General features: G+C 30.9%; 1 protein-coding gene across 1 annotated transcript; it reads left to right on the top strand.

Moving 5' to 3' along the window:
* The first annotated feature begins 176 nt into the window (after positions 1-176).
* Positions 177-19,931, top strand: LOC116765783 (T-related protein). Its single transcript, XM_061521971.1, has 8 exons — positions 177-388; positions 10,335-10,497; positions 14,529-14,649; positions 14,830-14,973; positions 16,154-16,430; positions 17,084-17,200; positions 17,863-18,202; positions 18,528-19,931. Exons 2-8 carry the CDS (start codon positions 10,340-10,342, stop codon positions 18,775-18,777), a joined length of 1,407 nt encoding a protein of 468 aa, XP_061377955.1. The 5' UTR covers positions 177-388; positions 10,335-10,339; the 3' UTR covers positions 18,778-19,931.
* Positions 19,932-21,855: the final 1,924 nt, after the last annotated feature.

Genomic DNA, 21,855 nt, shown 5'->3' with positions numbered 1-21,855 from the left:
ATTTCGAATGCGACTGTACAGAAAAAACCTCCTAACCGTCCGATGAATATATAATTTACGGTGAAGGCATAGAGACGAATGTCGAACGATGTATTGAAAGTGGTAGTGGGTTTATTATTTTGTATACTTGCTAATGAGGTATAGCTCGGACGAGTTTGCGGTAGTTGGTCATGCAGTCGGCACGTCACCGCTGATTTGTATCGTGACAAATGGACATACAGCTTGCACGTACATAGACGACATTTTGCAATTACTTAGATCCTTCCAACATAATATGCTTAATATTAAATTTTAACGCGTATGGACTATCGTGTTATATGAGTGAGGTGTTTTGAGATGTTCGTATATTTTTTATAGTTAAGTGCACAACAAGGATATATTAGTCAAGGTGAGATAAAAATATATTGATAGTTTAAGATTTAAATAATAATGATAGATTTTTTATTATACATTTCTTTTGTATAACCTATAACTACTAGCCGCCAATAGTTTATGTATGTTAATATTTTTTTTTGCAGTAAGTTTTCAAATGTAGGCTATTTATATAATAATAATAATAATAAAATAGTTTTTTGCACATGTAACTTAATACTAAAATTAAGTACCTAATATGGCACAATTTAGATTGATAATACCTATGTATTGATACCTATGTATTTATATTTTTCTTTCCTATCCGGGAAAAGGGAGCCTCGGGGCACTACAGAACAAAAAATGTACAAATAAAACGAAGTTCCACGAACTTCAATCATTCTCAGATAGTTTTAATTTCACTCAAAGCAATATCACAGTATTATTTTTGCTACTGATGACAGTTCAGGATGTACAGAACAAATCAATCCTTCGTTTTCGCTTAAGTTTACATAAGTTTTTTCTGTCGCTTCTAAAGTAGGTACTTATATCTAAAAACTTTATAAATAAAAAAAAATGTAGAGATATATTTTGACTGCTATCTGCTTCTCGTATAACTGAAAAGCGCATTAGAAACCAATAATCATGGTCACTATGAATTATGTTTATGAGATATTTCAATTAATTTATTGTTACAAATAAAGGATAAATGGTGTGCCTCATTTAGGTATCAGTTTAAATAAAGCGCATTATTTTCATTCTAAAGCAATTTTTGGTAACGAAAATTTTGTAAACCTTTAAACTGACATAGATACAACTGACTAACGAGATATATTAATTTATATATATATGTATTTACATCAAAGATACTTCCAAAATTATTTGTTATACTGTATAAAATCTTCTTATAGATTTATATCTTGTTTATTTCTTAATATATTCTATATAAAGAAAATTGTATCGAGAATTCCTATTACTTTTTCAGCTTATACAAAATTATAAATCATATAAATTTTATGATCTCAGTCATAAATTAAAATACATATATATTTATATGGAAATAAAAATTCTATTTAAAGTCAAATATTTAAAACGTTAATAAAAGTTAACAAAAGCCAGTAAATAAGTAAGTAAATCTATTGATTATTTTATGACAGCCGAGGAAAAATATACGGATGATTTATATTAATTAGACAAGTGGCATTCAATCAGATGGAGGAAAATTCAAATTGAGTTTGTTTAAGATACAATAAACATGCCTCAACTATTGTTCATATATAATTCATTATGTTGCAGTGATGTCAATTTCGTTTTGTTAGTGATTTAATAAGATATGACAATAAAGCAATAAATATTAATAGATGGCGTTACTATTGATATGCACAGCGATAGGTAGAGTATAAATGAACTAGATTGACACGTGACTTTTGCTCTATTTAAGAGATGAGGTTCAAAGAAATTGTCCATTTTGTCTTTGACCAATGTATTCTTATAAAAGATGTCATTGCAATAAGTGCAATGGTTTCTGGGTGTTTGAGATTTAGGTATATCATAAGGTAGAGTCATAAACTTGTATAAAATGTCACTTTTAATAAAAATAAACTGCTCCTGTCAGGTCTGTCTGTTGTCAATAAATTTAAAACTGTGTTTTTATGTCAATGTTCATGGGTAATACAGTATTTTTGGTGTTGAAAAAACATCTCATATTATAATAGAAAGATGGATTAGGTATTACAACTTCAACCTAAACGAATTATAAGGAAGTATAAAAAGAAGTTATGGTCTGTTTATAACGATTATACAAACGTGTGCAAAGCCAGAGACAAAATTGCTTGCTTTAAATTGCATCTCACACAAACCGTTAGGTATAGGTACCTTTGCACTATTCATAAGATAAAATGTAAATATTGTATGTACCTACTTATATAACACTCTATTTACAAGTTCGAAAAAAAAGCGGAATTATACAAATTTTTATTAAGTTCACCGTTTTGCAAATAATTTTTTTGGATTGTATTATTTACTATGTCGAATAAAAACGGATGAATTCTTCAACATAATTCTATATTTGAATCCAAAATGAATAAAGTTTTATTTTAACTATAAATTTGTATCACAGTTCAATGTGGATGCTCGATCGACTATAATATAGTTTACTACTAAGAGGCAGGAGCTATTGTATAGTATAGACAATGTATGGTGGCGAATGAAGCGGTGGGATTCAAAGCGAGTTCCGTCATCCATCGGCCACAAAGACCTCCAATAAACTTTTACAACGAGCATAAAACCCTGACTTTTTAACCCGAGTTATTTGAATTAATATCAATCCCCAGTTCCTCAATGGGCATCGAATTCTAAAGTTTTACGACAACTTTAGAGGAATAAAATTTAATTGATATGTACCGAAAAAAAAAAACACATTTTGATTGCAGTTATCGGCTTCCGAATTTGAATATTTACATTGAATATTTTTTTTTTTTAATAATTGACCACGTCTTATAACTGCCAGATGTTCCGAAAAACTTCAATAGACTATTACTGTATGGTGTGTTCTAAGTTTTTATTTCTCAAAAACACCAATACGTTATATTCATTTATAGTGTAATTTTAATATATTTATTGTTTAAGACGAAAGTCGTAAATCATCGCTGGTATAAAAGACTTCAACGCACGCCTTTCAAATTTAATATTACCCAAGGGAAATACCAACTCTACAAATATTTGGATAATAAGGTATGTTACATGTTTGAAAATATACAAACGTTTTGAAACGGCAAACGGAAGACACAGAACTGCCGTAAAACGGGAGTAGCTGGAGATTTATTTATGAAATATAAATTAGTTACAAGAGTGCGTCAACAATAGGAAATCGAATGTTTGCTGAGACAAAACTTATTGATGATACGTCGAGTTATTTGATTTTAGTCTATTGTTTGATTAACATATCAAGGCTGGCGGCTGTACACACGGCAAGTGATAATAAAAATTCAAGTTTGAAACGATGACGCAACACCATTAAAAATACTTACTTGAGTTTTCGGCATCCATTTGCATAGCTGGCACGGCCTTCATTACGCAGTCGTTCTGCAAACTATGAAATTGGTAAAGACAACACGAGCTATATTGTTTCAATGGTTTCAATTTCGGTATTGCATTCTATAATTAGCACCTTCGGATCCGGACAGCACACATAACGCTCACATTTATCAAAGCTGCCATAAAACATCAATCACTGACGGACCTTTAGAAGCTGTATTCAAAGGCTTTCGTTGTTATCTTTAATATTTTATAGGTATCAGTAAAACGAAGGCACTGCAAAGCGATTAAGCGACATTCCGTCGATCGAGGCGAGTTTATATTGGGGTTGGAGATGTTACAACGATAACGTATTGTAATTACATGTAATCAAAGGATTGTAAATATTACAGCAAGGTGCGCTATGAATATTTTGTAGCGGTCTCATGACGGTCGATAGTTACTCGGACATCGTATTTAACCTTACCATTAAAAAGAAAATGTTCGCAATTCATCTATACGGCTCAACTTTAATATTTATACCTCATGGAGTCGTAAAATGATGAATAATGACGCTGAAGTTGAGTTGGCTAGTGTAATTACCCGGCGTTAATACATAAGTACCGCGTTCTGGCTCTCTTGTTGTGTAAAACTTAAACGTTGTGGGCTTGTGATGTGGACCTTTATAGATACCAAAATATAACTCTTAGGTTTTATCATATTTTATGGTTGGTCAAGGCAACAAACATTTTAATTTGTTCCTTGTCAATGCTTTGTCTGTGAATCAGTATTGTCGTCCCGCTTTGTGTTATAACAATAATTAAATACTGGAAAAGTTAAATTTCGCTTAAGACGAAGATATATATTATATTGGTTTATATTTATCTAGTTTGAAATGCAATTTTTCTGTATCAATATTAGAAGATACAGAGTAACGTCAATTATAACAAGCACAAGTTCTTATAATCCCATTAATTATATCAAGACATTTTAAACATCATTTATCTAAACACATCCTTAGAGTCAAATAAATTGAATTTTTATACATGATAAGTATGTTCTTAACCTTATAATTTTATATTAAGTATCAATTTCACCTATATATGATTATTGCAAACATCGAATACAGTATAGACGCTAGCAGTTCGTAGTTAAATTAATTTTGTTAAGCAGTTAAGACTCACATAAGTATAAATTCTAGTTAAGTTCAAGAATGTTCTGCTTCAATTCATATGCAATAGCGATTTCAATGTCACCAAACTATAGATAACATTACATAATACAATGAAAGTAAGTTAAAATGGGAAATATATGGGTAGATATCATTTTTACAATAAACCATAAGGATACTATTCATTTTAGACAAGATTCACCACATGGCATTAATGTATTATTACACTTATATAAAATTACAGTTTTCTTCTTTGGTGTTTAAATTAAGTTTTCGTGATGATGTCGCAAACGACTTACCTATATGTTACCTCTCACTTCACGTTACAAAGTCACCTCAAGTTTGTAAATGAAGCTATAAATGCAAGTACAAACAAACTATTAAGCTGAATTACAATAGCCATTTCGTATGTAACTTTTTATGTGTTTTTGCTAACATATAATCTGTTCATATTTTTTAGTAAGCCGTCAAATATAAAAGGTGTTATATAACTAAAAAAAAATTATTAAAAAATATTATTATTATTATGTTCATATATGAGTTTTTTGTTTTAAATATCATGTAAATTTCGTCTGTCTGGCGTAAATTTTTTTTTTTAATGTTGAATATATTTTAAATTTCTGATTAAACGTGAAAAAACTGTTTTATTAATAACACGGACTGAAAATTAGGGATATTTTAAGTATATATTACAAGATACGATTGTTTGTTGTGTGTAAGTATTTTTGTTAAGCTAATGATAATATCTAGCTGTGACAATTAGGTGTTAGTCACGTGACCGCAGCTCAATGACCATAGAAAATAGAGTTCACTGTAAAGGTAGTGTATTCATAATTAAATCAATATCGATTATATTCAAAAATTTAAATAAATAGTTTAGGGTGAACATTTTGTGAAATATTTTCTTTAGTGAAAAAAGACGATTTGAAAAAATTCATGAATATTTTTTTTCTTTTCACATTTAATATGTACATAATGTGTTAAAAAATTGGATATATAATTAAAACGTTGTTAATGATCTAAGAAGATCTGTGGGAAGGCAGTTGGAACTGCTAAGCTTTTGCTGCTGGGATGTAAGGTACTTCTGGATAGTGGTCAATACTCGCGTCGTATCGAAAGGGTTCTGGAAATCATACGTGAAGCGGTTAATTTTTCGGTAGCCAGAGCGCAAATGGAAATAACCACAAAAGAGCGATCAATAGGTTTTGTGAGAGGCACTAGGGCTACTCAGACTCTACTAAGGCACTAGGGCTACAAAGTCAAACGTCAAGCCTTACTCTATCCTTAAAGCGGTTTCGGATTGGACTATAATGATGGTATAGTCCAATACGTATGAGAAACAAAACAAAATCCCAAAGGATATTTGTGGGTCGTCCTCCAGACCAGAGATATTTATGTGTTCGAGAATTTTAAAGCGCTTTGTGATAATAGAGCTCACGGTTCCTTGGGAAACCAACATGGTTAATAAATATTACGAGCTTACAAACGAACTCACTCGAAATAGGTTCATCATGCATTTGTACGCGGTAGAAGTGGGAGCGAGAGGTATAATAGCAAAAGCTTTCTACAACCTACTAAAGGACCTGCGCCTGTCCAGAACTAATATCAGTCCATTCTCGTACCTACATACTTCGAAGGCAGCCCTAGTAGGTTCTTTTCAAATTTGGTTAGATAGAGAGAGGAGCTTGGATGTGAGTGTTTAACGCGCGTTAGATAGGGGCCCCCTAAACCTACACCTGGGTCGGAAGTCCCAGGCATTGTTGAAGCTCCTCTCTCTGCAACGCGATGAACCCCTCACGCACGCACGGTGAATCCATTCCTAAGAGGTTTCGTCTCTTTAACTCTTTGGTTTATCAATCTATTTAATATAAAAAAACTCCTTAATACAAGAGGTATTGAAGAGTTTTTTTATTATTTGAAATACACATCATATATTCTCTATTTTTCTTTCTCTTAGAATCAAGTGTTCCTTTATAAAAACATCATTTTAGTCCCTAACTGAGTCTGAGACTTGAAATAGTCATATGTCTTCGTAGTTTAAGACAACAAAATTCACATTTACAAATTTAAATCTTAATATTTATCCCTAAATATTCTAGTCAAGGCTGAATAGTAATGATTCATTTAGAATAGGTAAATTATTTCTTCTAATGTAACTCAGTAAGATATTACTGGTCTCATACGTTTTTCTGTAATACAGCTTTGTTAGTCACATGTTGTTTTATTAGGCAACTTAGAAATACGCTTATTATATTTTAATATGTATATTTAGGCCTTGATACCTTCGCTTAAAGCCATAAAATCAACAAAGGAATACATAGTTACCTTTATGAAGTCATGAAACATGGGAAATAAAATTAAAATAAATTCACATAATTGTATGGTAGAAGTACAAACTAATAGTAAATGGTTTATTCCTTTATTTGCTTTTAATATACAGTTTAGATTTGAAGAAATAAAGTATAAGTTATCTGATAAAGAAATTCATGAAACTAAATTTTAAGTAAAATATTCTGGTTCGTTCAACTGTATTGGCCGGTCTGTTAATAATTTGAGTAAACAGTGCATGTAGGATCGTGAGCGTGGCACACAATAAAAGTTATATTTGCTACATGGATTTCGTGATAGTTTTGGTTAGTCGAAATAGTTACAACTGCCGTTGATGCTGACAAAATAAAGACTACAAGCTTTCAAAAGTTAGGATTTTTTTTGGTCAAGTTACGACATTGGCATAATGCAATGCAACCTATATTTTTTCACGAGTAGAAAATATTTTTAGAGTACTATATTAAGCTATTTATTTTAACAGGACGTTAAGTATATTAATTAAACTTTTCTGATGCAGACATTTTCATTTAATTTCCCCACGACAACAGTATAGTAATCAAATCGTCCAATAACAGTCAAGAATGTAATCAATTATATTTTTATATATATATCAGATTTATTACAAATTCATTATTTTAAAGAGAGGACGACAGCCTCGTTGACGTCACTAATGTCACCTGTTTCAGTACGTTCCAGATATTTTAAAATGAAACTTCAATTCTTCTAAATGTAATTGTATTTCTCGAAGGTTCTTTATGATCCGCACTCGCTGAACTCTGCAATCCGCTGTTTTCATATTTATAATAGAATTCAAACATATTTCTATTCTCCTTTCAAACAGTCTTTGATTTCGTTTTACTTTTATCAATAGTAACGACGACCAGTAAGTTGTTATAATAATTGATGACAGCCTTAACTTATTTTCATGTTGCATCCGTCATTGAAGCTGATAGCGATCTGTATTATAAATTATTCGTGCAGTATATTTTCTTGTAGATCACCTATTGTTGGCTTTTGATTCTTTCTTTTCTTACACTCGGTCTTTAGGTCATTTAGAGAGCAAAATCGTAGGCACTTCACTGGTAGAAATAAAAAAAAAATACTCGATTTAGGATAGACTTCAAATTAATGATCCCAAACATCTAAATTTCTAGAACTTTATTAATCTTAAGGTATACATTTTATTTAAATAATGATTGTAGGGATATTGAATTTAGAACAATTTTGATGTGTGATTTAAAATTTTCATTAAACATATATTTCTGATCCTATAAGACGTTTTGAAGGTCTATCTTATAAAAAATATATAAAGTCGAATGTAAATAATTTTTAATGTTTTTTTCTGTACATACCTAAGTCACTTTCCTTCTGTGACTAATTAATTTAATCTGTGTCAATATCTCTATTTATACTGTGTAAATTGTTGTTTGAACTTAAGAAATACCCTTCTTATGCCCAAATAAAAGAAGGAAGTAGACCTTAATATATAAAAATTATTTGTTTTTTGGCCATACAATGTAGAGATTTTTTGGAAAAATAAAAAAATATAATTATTAAACCAAATTAACTGCTCAAAAAACTGCAAACCTTAATAATAACATTGAAAATAACAATATTTGCTTTCTTGTTTAACAATGGTTACAACTGAAAATTCTTAATTTTTAAATTATAAGATGGACCAATTTTACAAAGTTTAAGTAACTTGCCTTACCTAGTATCTTGTTTTTACTTTAAAAAAATAAGGTTTTCGCTCTAGTACTCTTACCCGGAAAATTGTGATATACTTTTGCGATTAACTCTAAAAATTTTTCATTAAAAAGGTTTGGAACAAAGATTACAAAATGGCAATGATGAACATTTATCCGTCTTTTAATATACACAGTGACATTAATATCTAAAAATGTATAACTTTTCAAATCTGATTACAATTTGCGATGAAACTATAGCCACCAGCGGTTAATGTACATTTTATAGGAAATCAGAATGTTTACTTAATTTTAAGGTATTTCAAAGTTTTATATATAGAGCTTTACAGACACCATAAGAGTCAATACAAGGATTTGAAAATAGAGATTTTTTTGTATGGAGTATCGCTGTTAGCACTGCGGCTTTTACAACGTCACCGGGAGAGTAAAAATATGTTTCAATGTTGTTTTAATTGAAGTTAGTTAAGGATTTCCTAGTTTTATATCTAACGCGAAACATCTAACTGATGTGTATATGTGTGTGTGTGAAAAATAATTTAAAATGAACATCAATCAGAAACCTTATCACATGTATTCATCGTAAATCTAAATTCAAAGCGAATAAAGGTAGAAAACTAGAAAGTTTTTGATTTATAGATAGATATAAGTAAACATGGGTTAGCTTGGTGCAGCGTAAACGTTTGTTTATAAATGAAAAACAGGAAACGCTCGGTATTTTGTTTGATAATACAAAGCGAAATGATTGCTTGAATTAATATGATTCAAAAAATAAGTAAATGTAATTTTTTAATCAATATGTAGGAAAGCCTTGTCTATTTTAAACACAATGAGTTTAAGCTATTTAAAAAAAAATTTAAATGTAACAACATTTTTATCCTTCCCAATTATGTCTTTTACAGAAATTTCACGAATGAATCGCCTTTGTAAAGTATCTGTTATGAGTTACTATGTCAGTTTGAAATGGTAAAGAGTCTACGTACCAGTCATTTCACCGTCTACAGCAACTATGGAAATCTTTGCGAAAACTTTAAGAAAAATATTTATTTATAAATCGAATAATTGGTATATTGACTCTTGTTTCCAAGTCGTAAGGTTGAAACTTATTATGAGACTTGTAAATCTTTAGGCCATATTAATAATATGTGTAAATAGTGGTGATCAATGGTTTTGCTAATTTTCGCTGTTTGTACAAGAAAGCAAAATGTATGAATTCATATATTCACAACATTTTCCCGAATTGAATAAGTTGCAGTTGACTATTAATATTAAGAAAAACATAAAGAAAGTATATATGTTCAAGATTTTGTTTACACTAATTTCCCTAATACATTATTTTAATATTAACCATTTATGTTTCTTCACTCTTGCCTTATGAATTTCCAATACTTACGGGCTATAACAATAATATTATTTCTTGTATAAAAATAGTTGATCATAATAATGAACCTGAAAGGAAATCGGAAATATTATACCTAAAATATATATAACTCTTTGCTAGAAAGAAATAATGGTGACGTTATTTTTAACATCTTTATTTGTTGTAATAAAATATTCGACATTTTTGGTAACAAAGTGTACAAGAATACTAATAATTGTCATTATATCTGTATCTACAACTAGAGTACAGAGGCTGATTTTAAGCAATACTAAATATATGTAATTCAAAAGTGATTAATTAAAAGGAAAATTCTTATCTACCTCATCAAAAACTAATTTTTGTATAAAAATATTTAAATAAAAATTTATTTAAATCATTGTTATAGAAATCATGGCTGCATCACATATATTAAGCGCAGTGGAGCCTACGGTCGGTGGAGCTTCCAGGGCGGGAAGAGAAAGAGAAGTCAACGTGGCGTTAGACGACAGGGAGTTGTGGGTGCGGTTCCAGACTCTTACTAACGAAATGATCGTTACTAAGAACGGACGGTAAGCATATGAGAGACCAAGAAAAATTTTATTACGGCAGAAATTTTACGTTTAATATTAATGCTAAAAAAATTAATAACGGAGTTGTACATTTAAGTGTCATAACAGTTTGCCTGCAATTATATATCGATTTCTTAATTATTATATATTAAGTAAAAACTTAATAATTAATATTGTAATATAATTCTAAAATAAAAAGAAATATATATATGTAAGTATATTGTTACCTAACTTTAATGCCTATACAATAAAAAAAAATTTAATTTGATGATATTATGTAACATTTAACAAAAAACAAATAACCATATTTGTAGTTTAGGTATAGTAAAAAATATGGTAAAACTTTATACTTACTGTAACCAACATTCCGTGAAGTGTTTAAAACAATTCAAATGTTGTTAAACATTCTCTCAACAATACAATTTAACGTCTGGAGATATATTTTACGGACCTGTTTCTGTCATAAATAATAACAAATATGCTTTTTCAGTTTCAAATAACCGTTCATGAGTACCTACGTCTTCTTAATATAAAATAACATTACTGTAAGAGACAAATTGAATAAATTTCCCATTATAAGAATGTATGTTATACTTTTAATATCTTCAATAAGAAATAAAAAAAGACAGACATAAGATATACATATATAAATATTTCTGTTCTCTATTGATAACACGGTTTTAATTACTAGTAAATTAATCCTGGCAAGAAATTCTATCAAATCCAAATCAGGCTACAAAACTTTCATACATTGATTTTGAATTAAAAAATATTTAAAATCTTGAGTGTCTAACTAAGTCCAAATTATTTTTAATTCATGTGGCTATTTTGCTAAAGTATGACCGAGTGAATCGTCAAACAAGTTTTGTTAGACACATGTCGGAGAAGCGAACTAAGAAATGCCTGGTACGCCCGGTGATATATTGTTCAGCCCATTCAGTAACTAGCCCACCTGAAGTTTATTTGATAAATTATTGAGCATTTAATAATAAGTTTAGAGGTTGCGTAACGAAAAAGAAACAAACAGTCTAAAAGGTATTACGAACTCTAAGATATGATTTTCCTCGAAACTAAATTCACTAAATTGATTAATTTACACTATAAACATTTAAGTTTTATTATAATATGCCAATAGGTGGGTATAGGAAAGAAAAAAAATTACGTACACTTTTATATAAGCTAACACTTTCCTTTACCAGAGAAATCAATAGCATAGAAATGACACTAATATTTTTCGGATTAGTGCGCATATTTTATAATTTAAAAAAATTCATAATCCCGACGTTTCAATGATCACGGGCAGACGAGATGTGAATGTCTATCAGTTGGTCTTCTTACTTATCACCTACAGCTAATGATTCTTTAATTTTCTGGCGCTTTGGATGCCGTCAGAATGCGCTTACGGTGTCACGAGGTTCTGCGGTGTGGTCACGGACTTGGGATTTTATATATTTAAGTATGGGGTCCCAGGTGTGGGATAGATTCCAGCCGTCTTCTCGATTGGAATTGGGATGTTTTTTAATTTCAATAGCCTCACGGATTAATCTAGGTATGCACCTGTCTTCACGAGCGAGGATCTCTGGTTTATCAAACCGAATGTAATGGCCTGGTTTGTCCATTATGTGTTCACACACTACTGACTTCGACGCGCGCGTCTTCTTAATGTCTGATACATGTTCCTTCATGCCTGTACCAATGCTCCTCATTGTCTGTCCAATGTATACAAGCCAAAGTTACGATAAAGTTTGTATACACCCGCTTGTTGTAAAGGAATGGTACTCTAGGACTCAAAAATTGGCTTACTTTCTAGTGTGGTTTGTATATAGTCTTGATCGAAACCTTCTTCAAGATGTGTCAGTAACTCCCTTCACATATTGTAATATTGCAAGTTGTTGCTGAACTGTGGGTGGCTTCAAGTGGTTCTAGCGATGTTGGCGAAGAACGAACGGTTGTTGGTGGTAAGAGCATGTTTTACATGCTGCAATTCGGCCTGTAGATGGTCAGCATCACAAAGGTGTTGGTCTCTCTGTAACAAAGATTTGCCAACGGTAGCTAACTGGATAGTTTGGTGGTGTGAGTTACCGTTGAGATACCTTTCCGTACGTATGGGTTTACTATAAACAGTATGTCACATATTTGCAATTATTAGGTGTAAATATTTTTATTAACATGAAGATATTCAGTAATTAATGGAGACTAAATAAAATTGTATGAAATGATGCAAATATGCTGAATAAAAAACCAAACTAAAATGTTAAAATTAATAATGGTACTTAATATTAATACTGAACTTCACTGTTTGTCCCTATTGTATTCTGTCTCATGAATCACTTACTATTTATAAACGTACATTTAATAAAACTACATTAAAACAAATGAGCAAAGAATAAAATCGAACAATATACCTTACAATATTGTTTATAGCTCAAGAACGATTACTGTATATTTAAACGGAGCATTAAACATGTTCAATGTGTAAAGAATAATTAACTCGCTCCGTTTTATAAATTAAAATTCCTTGAACTATAAAAATGAGTATTTAAGATAAATTATATTCAGTACAGTATATTTTTGTGAGTTCTCTTAATATAATATGCATTTGTACATAAAAAAAAATACAAATAGTCAAATATTCATACCTACAATAAATGTTAAAAGTCATTTGAAATTACTGAACGAAATATTGTTGGTGGTGAGTAATTGTCTGTATGGAAGGATAATATTATATAAATCAGTTTGTAAATAAGATTAATACAAAATTATTGTAAAAAACTGGTATAGTAACATTCGCGAGTGCTAACAGAGTGCTGAGGGCGGTCAGTTTTCATCTATTAACACTGTAGGTCTTACTCATTAACGTAGGTCTAACCACGCTGGCCACGCTCTACCCTTCAAACGCTAACGGACTTTTCATCTAGTTATTTCATATCTTGGCATGTTTGTTTCTGCATTTATTTATTGTGAAAACATTGGAAAAGGTTTAACATGACTTATATTTTGTATTACGAATAAGAATATTTTATTCGTAAAAGATATATATATATATTTTCTATATATGAAGTTTGTTTTCAAAATTTGAAACATTTATTTTAAAGTCGTATGAAGAATTCTAATGTATGACAAGAAATTACCTTCAACCACCACTTGGTTGATGTTATACATCGTAAAAAAGGAGATATTTATTGATTGATAAGTGTTTTATTTAATTGGTATATAATAATATAAAAATATAAATTTAACAATATCTAGTAGAGCGTCTTCGACAGATTAACACAACAATAGCAATCTGATTATAAGAACTGTGTAGTTTACGTTTAATGAAAGTTTTAATATTAGGTCAAAGTGAGATTATGGTGGTAAGTATCAGGATTTTGTTGTGAAATAGTAGGCATGGGATCCAGTTTTTCCGACTGAAACAGAAAAACTAACGTATCTTATTATAATATAAAAAACATGAATGAGATAATCAATTCTTTTTAAGATATCTTAATTACCTATATAGGTAAGTACTGATTTTAAAGAATAACAGTGCTTAGAAATTTAAATTCTAAAATACAATGTTATTGCCTTTAAAATATGTAATTTATACTATATTGTAACTAATGCATTGCTAGTTTGATAAAAAAAAAAATGCAATTTTTTTTTAATGTATTTACTAGATGCTGATCTTTTTACACTTCTATTCAATAATAAAATAATCCTGGAATAAAATAAATATTTATTGTAGATACAAAGGTTATGTTATAAAGATCGTCTGTTCACGAAGAACTTGAACTTCGATCTTCAGGTAACATTTTTTTTTAATTAGTTGACAGTTCCATGGTGACATTAAAAGACACAGAAAAAAACGTTTCTAGGACAATAAAACTCAACACTTATATAGTTAGTAATTTTATATCATTAATTGAACCTCCAATAAAACTTCCTTTACATGTTTACGGAAAGGCGGAATGGAAGCGTCCTTTGCTTCTTTATCTTGATCATAAAATAAAGTATTGGTATTGTGAGTGAAGTACTGTGTTTTGTTTTAGACGTATGTTTCCCGTTGTAAAAGTTACTGCCAGTGGGTTGGACCCGACGGCGATGTATACAGTTCTCCTCGAATTTGTGCAAGTGGACACTCACCGCTGGAAATATGTTAACGGAGAGTGGGTAAGTGAAGAAAAAAAATTTAAAGATTCTTTGAGAACGATTATTCCAGTTTTATATCCCTTATATTTAAAACCCCGAAAAAGTTGCTTCAAGATTTTTAAGAAAATTGCCGATGTACATTCTCATATGTTATAAAATTGTTTCTATAAGAATATTTTCATAAAGATGCAATTTCTTTAGGTTCCCGGTGGTAAAGCAGAAGTTCCACCATCTAATGCAATCTACATACACCCGGAAAGTCCTAATTTTGGAGCTCATTGGATGAAGGAACCAATATCATTTGCTAAAGTTAAATTGACGAACAAAACCAACGGAAATGGACAGGTATACGCTTTATTTTTAATTTCTTTTCGAAATTACATGACTTCCAGAAGAGATCGCTACGTGCAAGAACTTGTCTTATATGGGATATCTAGATTAAACACCATGAACGATTTCCGAAAATTTCTTTTTTTTTAACTCACATAATACAGTAGGAAACTTTCAACGTTTAGCATTCATTTTAACATGTCATAATTTTAACACAAGATAAAAACGTTAATTTCGATGTTTAAAGGAAAATTTATAAAAAAAAATACGTTTCTTTGACCATGAAGCTTTATTGGCTTGCATTTTTCACATCAGTTTTTTTTACAGATTTTCCGTAAAATTGTAAATACTTAAGCCGTTATGATAAAATATACAGTAATTAAATTGTCAGGTAGCAATCCTATATGTCTTGTACGCTAAATAATTAATGAGTTTAAAATAATTATTCACTAATTTGAATGAAAACTACGTGACAGTGTCAACAGCTCACCGTGGAGTTCTTTATTTGATAGCAAACAATGATATTTATAGTGATATCTTTAATAACATTTACCTTTGTCTACAGTACTTAGCCAGTATAGACTATTCGTTTACCGATGCTTCTTTATTTGTACGTTCGATTCTCTCTTTGTATTCATCAGTAAAACAGAGCATAATTAACAGTACCGAGAACTGAGAGAACTGAATTTTTTTAGTAATAGAAAGCATGTTAGACGGAGGTGCTATAGTTACGGTTTCGGGGCTTTCGCCACTTCAGGAAATTTCTCACGCTCGAGCACGGTGCGAATGAATATGAGAGCAAACATCTGATACATCCAGATCCATATGTTGACGGCTCGGTGTGAAATCTGTAGCTTTACTAACTATTTAGCGGTTGCATGTACCCACTATCATTTGTAATAATTATTGTCTCTCCGCTATATTTACGGATGCTATTGGTCATATTTTAATATCCTAATAGATATTTAATTGTATTACACATATCGTGTGCTTAAGAGTTATATAATTTACATTGAAATTGTTTTTATTATTATATATTTTGTTTATCTTTTTTGATTCTTCTACCCCATGGCTTTTATTTTCGAATATTGATTTTTAATTGTCTATTAAAAATTCTCTAATCTTATCAGTTCTGAAACCACTGACTATTTCAACGAAAATTATGTATTTAACTGATGACGTTAATTTTTTTTAGATAATGTTGAATTCTCTACACAAATACGAGCCAAGAGTACATCTAGTGAAAGTCGGTACGGATCTTCGTCGTATCATGACATATCCGTTTCCAGAAACACAGTTCATAGCTGTGACGGCCTACCAGAACGAAGAAGTGACTTCACTTAAAATTAAATATAATCCTTTTGCGAAGGCCTTCTTAGATGCAAAGGAACGCCCTGAAGGTTATTACCAGAGGGATTTCGTTGGGTCACATTATCCGCAGCAAAGTTCTTCACCTCATCAATATCCCCAATGTAAGTAATGCATCAGATACTCTTAGCTATATTTAAATGAACATTGGAAGCTGAAATATAATGTTTAGTTATAAATAAAGCTATATTACATTAATAAGTTACAGCAACAGAGACGGGACCTCGAAATTAACAGCTAATAAAAATATTTCTCAATTGCTAAATAAATTCGAATATTTTATTTTATAAACGTGTTCTAAAACTTTGATTGTTCTAATTTAATAACAATGAAAATGTTTTTTTGTAACAAAATAACACAAAAACAAATAATTCGTCATCAATTATGATCATTAGTTTCATTATCGAAGCCACATTTAAAGTTTGAGGTTAAGTTTGTAAATCGTATTTTATTTATCACATGTTTCTAAACTTAAATTTTATATTTATAGTACTTGTTCCCCTTTTCATACGTTTCTGAAAAAGAGATAACAATATACCAGCGCAGTTTCCAATCATTTATTCGGGTTTGTCCGTAGAGAAACCTATGTAACCCAATATCAGTTAGAACAGCGTGGTTAATATTAAATTTATTTTATTTCACATATTTAAAATTAAAATATGGATGGTTAAACTAGAGATAAAAATTATTTACATCTGGTAGTTAATCTAAAGGATTATTTTGTAGTTCTCTAATGCTGTTGGTAATATACTTATAGTTGGCGGATGGTTCGTGACGTCACAGTCTCTGTATGGCAGCAGTAACTCTTCGTCAAGAAGACCAGCGCCGTACCCTCCACGGCCGCCGTCGCGTCCTAGAACTCTCTCTCCACCGTGTGAGTACCTCCTGTATTAAAGTTTCAATCAATTTTAACATATAATACTAACTTGTTTTTATACGTATTGATTAGTAGATATTTTTTTTAATTGACAACAACGTCTAAGATATTAATTTGAATAGCATATTGGCAGAAATATTCATTAATTATTAATCTATGTATAGTTTTAACTAATTCGCTAGAAAATAATTGGCTGTTTCAAAAATTGTTAAGAAATATTCACGATAAACGAATATCAATCAATTGTAAATTGATCTAAGCGCTATTATTCATAATTGGCGCGGGAGTCACAAAGAAGAGTAAAAATAAAAAAAAATTACAATTTTATTTTCCTAAATTAATTCCTAATTATAATTGATGATAAAGCAAATAAGATAATTGAAGAGGTTATTAGTTTCGGCTGTCAGAAACGTTAGAGTTTAGATATAAACATTAGTTATTTTTTGATGTGAAATTTGATCATCTGAAGTATTATCTAGCTGTCTTGTGGCATATATGTATTTCTTAATTTTTTACCAATTACACGTTTTGATCTGACCAACAAAATGTCAGACATAAATATATTTCCTTTTGAAATAGTGTACTAAAAGGGGAAGTTGTTAAATAAAATGGTGAATAAATTTTCTCTTTAAAGAAAAATATTATTTCTTTCTTTTCAGCAACTTACAGCAGTAGCGAGCGTAATACAGTAGCAGCAGCTAACAGCAGCGGCAGTTACACCTGGGCTAGTAGCAGCGGTTATTGGACAGCGCAAGGCGGTAGTTCCCCTCAACCGAATGTCTCCCCCGCGCCCTACCGCACTCCGCCGCACGCGTACCCTGCACCCATCGAGTACGCATCGGCACCGCCAACGAGCAGTACGGCGCCTGCTACAGCACCTGCGCCGCTGTATCCACTGCAGTACGACACTCCCCCTCAACACCACTCCCCGTACTATCAGCATGCGTATGCGCCATATGCTCACCACACCATCGAGGATATTTCGTATTGGCCAAACGGGTATGTGTATAATTAATTTACCAGCCCCCTATTTTATATTTTTGTAAACAGCAAAAATATGCTATATAACCAGTAATTATCTCAAAATCAAACTAGCTTTAAATTGTAATTGTCCCTATATTATATACTTCTAAGCCTACACTACGGTTCTCTCGCATATTTATATTTTTATCAATACAACCCCGTGATGAGTTAAAAAAATCTAGTCTGTGTAAATTACACATCAAAAGGAACAAATCCATGGTTATAATATAAAGAATCTCTAAAATAACAGATTCTATTTCGCTTAATCAAACTTAATTAACTTAATTTGTGTGTTTTTCAGTTTGAACAGCTACGGCTACCAACCCTCGGAATATGTGGGCACTGGTGATGTAGCATATAGCACTGAGGGTATGTCGTTTGGATCTACAGGTCCTCCTTTAGAAGCGGCAACTGCTAACCAAAACGACCGGTCTACTCCGTCCGGCTCTGAACACCAAGTTGGTGAAAGAGAATATAAATATAACACTGAAGAAGAACGTCATTCACCATGTGAAGAAACCACGCTAACGCCACGTTCACCTACACAGTGACAAAAATTTAATATATTAAAAAAATATATATTATTCTATTACGACGTATAATTATTTATATAAATAAAAAACTATGCATATGATCGACTAGGAAACATCCTTTGTAGAGTCGATTATGTGTTTTTTTGTTAAATCTTTTTAGTGAATTAATACGATTGTGACTCATTATCATGTATGTATGTATGTATTGCTAATTATTCATATAGTGAATACAGATCTACTTTAAAAACTATGTCTATGAAATCTTTAAAATTTAATTCCAGTTATACAAAGTAGTATTCTGTAATGAGTTCCGATCTCGGTGACACAGTCGTAGTTCATAGGGCTGGGTTAACAGCTACCGTCGAGTCGAAACGAAAAAAATTTTATATAAAAATTATTACAGACAATAAGTAAATATAACACAAAATTGACGTCAAATAATTCTACGTCAGATAATACTAAGTGTACTTAAATAGATGCGTTTAAAATGTACATGCAAATATACACGTGATTTCGCTACTGTTTCCTCTGATTATTTTTTAGTAAATCGATGAGTAATAAATGAAAAATTTTAAACTTAACGGTTTTCAAAGGCTAACGAAATAGTTTAAACGAGCTTTTTATTTTTACTTTCTTTATATCTACTAAGATTTTCATTACTGAAAACAATGCTAGATGAGTCATCTTTAATTATATTAAATTGTATATATTAGGTGATTAGGTAAACAATGATACGTATATTTTTGTGTAAGTTTATTATGCTATCCTCTTTTACAATGGTTTTGTTCCGTGGTTAATACAAAAACTTATAGTATTGTAATTTTTAAGTTACTTAAAAAGTTTTGTGATGATGTAAATATACTTCTAACTATTTATTCAACGCCTTATTGTTGTCGTAACATAGATAAATAATAAAAGATGGAAGATTATTAAAAATCGAGTTTAATTTTGGTTTAGTTTTTTTATTTTGTATTGGTATAATATAAGCATAAACTATGGTACTAAGTTTCGTTCTTAATAATAAAACAGAACTTTATAGAAAAATATAAAAAAGCAGTATATATTTAAAAATAACTATTTGTAAAATATAAACCGTTGACATGTTCTAAAACGACTATTTACAGAGATAACGGAATTTCTTACTCATTCTCTTTGAAATTTCTATAAGGAGCTCATTTATAAAGCTAATTTGTCTTTTGAACTTTAAAATTTAATTCTCATTGATTACTAAGTACTTCTATAATTATTTCTAACACGCTTAGACTTAACATAATGAATTAAAATATGAATTTGTATATACAATAGCTCATTTTGTAATAATATAACGTCAACATTTTCAACATTTGATGTGTCAAAATAAACGATGTTTTTGTTATGAATATAAACTTTTATTCTTAACCATAAAAAGTATAAACATATATATCTATTTTCTGCTTGATTATTCTGAAATAGCTATATTTATCACTCACGCCGTGGCAAAAGAATATTACCAGGGGACAAGTCATATAAGTTTTTTGGAAATCCTTGAAGTTAAGGCAAAAAGTGAACTGTGTTCAAAACACTGTTTCTGATATCCATCTTGAGTATTACCATACCTATATGTAATGCAGACAACATGTTTCCATTGATTGTACCTACCTAAGAGCTACCATTTAACATTGTGTTCTATGCTAGTTTTTATTGTTAAATTTTATCAGCAACGAGAAAAAGTTTGGGTATCGTTTCAAATTTAAGAATATATATACAGAATCCATTTAATCTTTCGAGGACGATCTCGCAATACTGATACGTAACCCCAAACACTGTCAAATACTATTGGATGAAGTGGATAAATTTTGTGAGTGGATGAATGGATTGAGGACAAAACCAAATAAATGTCACTGTCTGTGTCTCTGTAGCCGGAATACAACAGATACCACATACGATCCGGGATTATCGTTAGAGGGTCAATGCGTTTCTACGGTTACGGAAAATGGACCATATAAATTTCTCGATAATATATGTATACTCTATCTTGAGAAGGAATAGTAGATAATTTTTTAAAAGATCCTCAAGATAGATAGCCAACAGATCAGTAACATCAAAAAAGCTTGGATCTACGATAATTACATTGCTTCATGTTTAAATTGGCCTTTCCTCGTCTCTGATTTTAATAAAACCCTTTTGTCAAAATTAGATGCAGGCATCATAAAGATGTTGAAGTTGTGGCTTCGGCTCTTGGTAACGGCTGATCCAGCAGCTTTATTCAGGAATCGCAAAAATTTTTGGGATGAGCCTAAGACGGCCATCAGAGCTTTATAAACACCTAGGAGTATCCAAGAGATATATTCTGGGGAAAACCCATGATGACGTCGTTACATCGCTCCCAAAAGATAAAGATGACCCAGAGCTAGAGTCACGACCTCAATTCCATAAGCAGTTTATGATAAGAGCACAAAGAAACAGAGTAGGGTTAGGGTCAAGTAATATAATATCAAAAGAGACCACTTTTTGTTGCACTCAATGTAGGTACATGTAAAATGCGCAAACTTATCCCTACTAACTTTGCCAAGATGCGAGCAGGGTACTATACTGATCTTGGCTTTCTAGTTGTTTTCTAGGATGTTTGGTATATAAAGGTATCTGAACATAATAATTAATTTAAAACAGAAATTTTAATTGAGAGAGGTGTCAGTTTGATTGGTTATGTCACAATATTTTATTATGTATAATTGTAAATATTTTAAACGTTCCTTTCTTTTTATTTGAATAATCATTAATTGAGGGTAGTTGAGATTATCAGGTGTCACCCGCATAACCATCTGCGTTGGTATAAATAGAGGCGAGAGTACAGATTACAAGGGGTCTCGCTCGTGCCCTTGCAGGGATCGGATCTCTTCGAAGTAAGGTGTTTGTCAAATCGACTACGACGTTACCTTCAAGTGTCTGAGATCCTGACGACATTCAAGAATAAAGTCATTGGTGACGTCAGTTTTGCTGACGTCACTCTTTTCAAAAAACGACAAAATGCTCGTACTCCGCCATATAAATAAATATAGAAGACAAAACTGCACACTTATGTAAGTAAGAAAGGAACATAGAGTCTGTAAGGAAATA

This window comes from Danaus plexippus, chromosome 11, assembly GCF_018135715.1.
Source record: "Danaus plexippus chromosome 11, MEX_DaPlex, whole genome shotgun sequence".
NCBI lineage: Eukaryota > Metazoa > Arthropoda > Insecta > Lepidoptera > Nymphalidae > Danaus > Danaus plexippus.
This window is presented reverse-complemented; position numbering and strand designations above follow the sequence as displayed.

Bases quoted from the DNA above. Each gene is read 5' to 3' on its own strand.
- LOC116765783 (XM_061521971.1), top strand. From the start codon at position 10,340: ATGGCTGCATCACATATATTAAGCGCAGTGGAGCCTACGGTCGGTGGA. The intron at 14,650-14,829 runs GTAAGTGAAGAA...CAATTTCTTTAG, and splicing joins AATATGTTAACGGAGAGTGG to GTTCCCGGTGGTAAAGCAGA. The intron at 16,431-17,083 runs GTAAGTAATGCA...ATATACTTATAG, and splicing joins ACCTCATCAATATCCCCAAT to TTGGCGGATGGTTCGTGACG.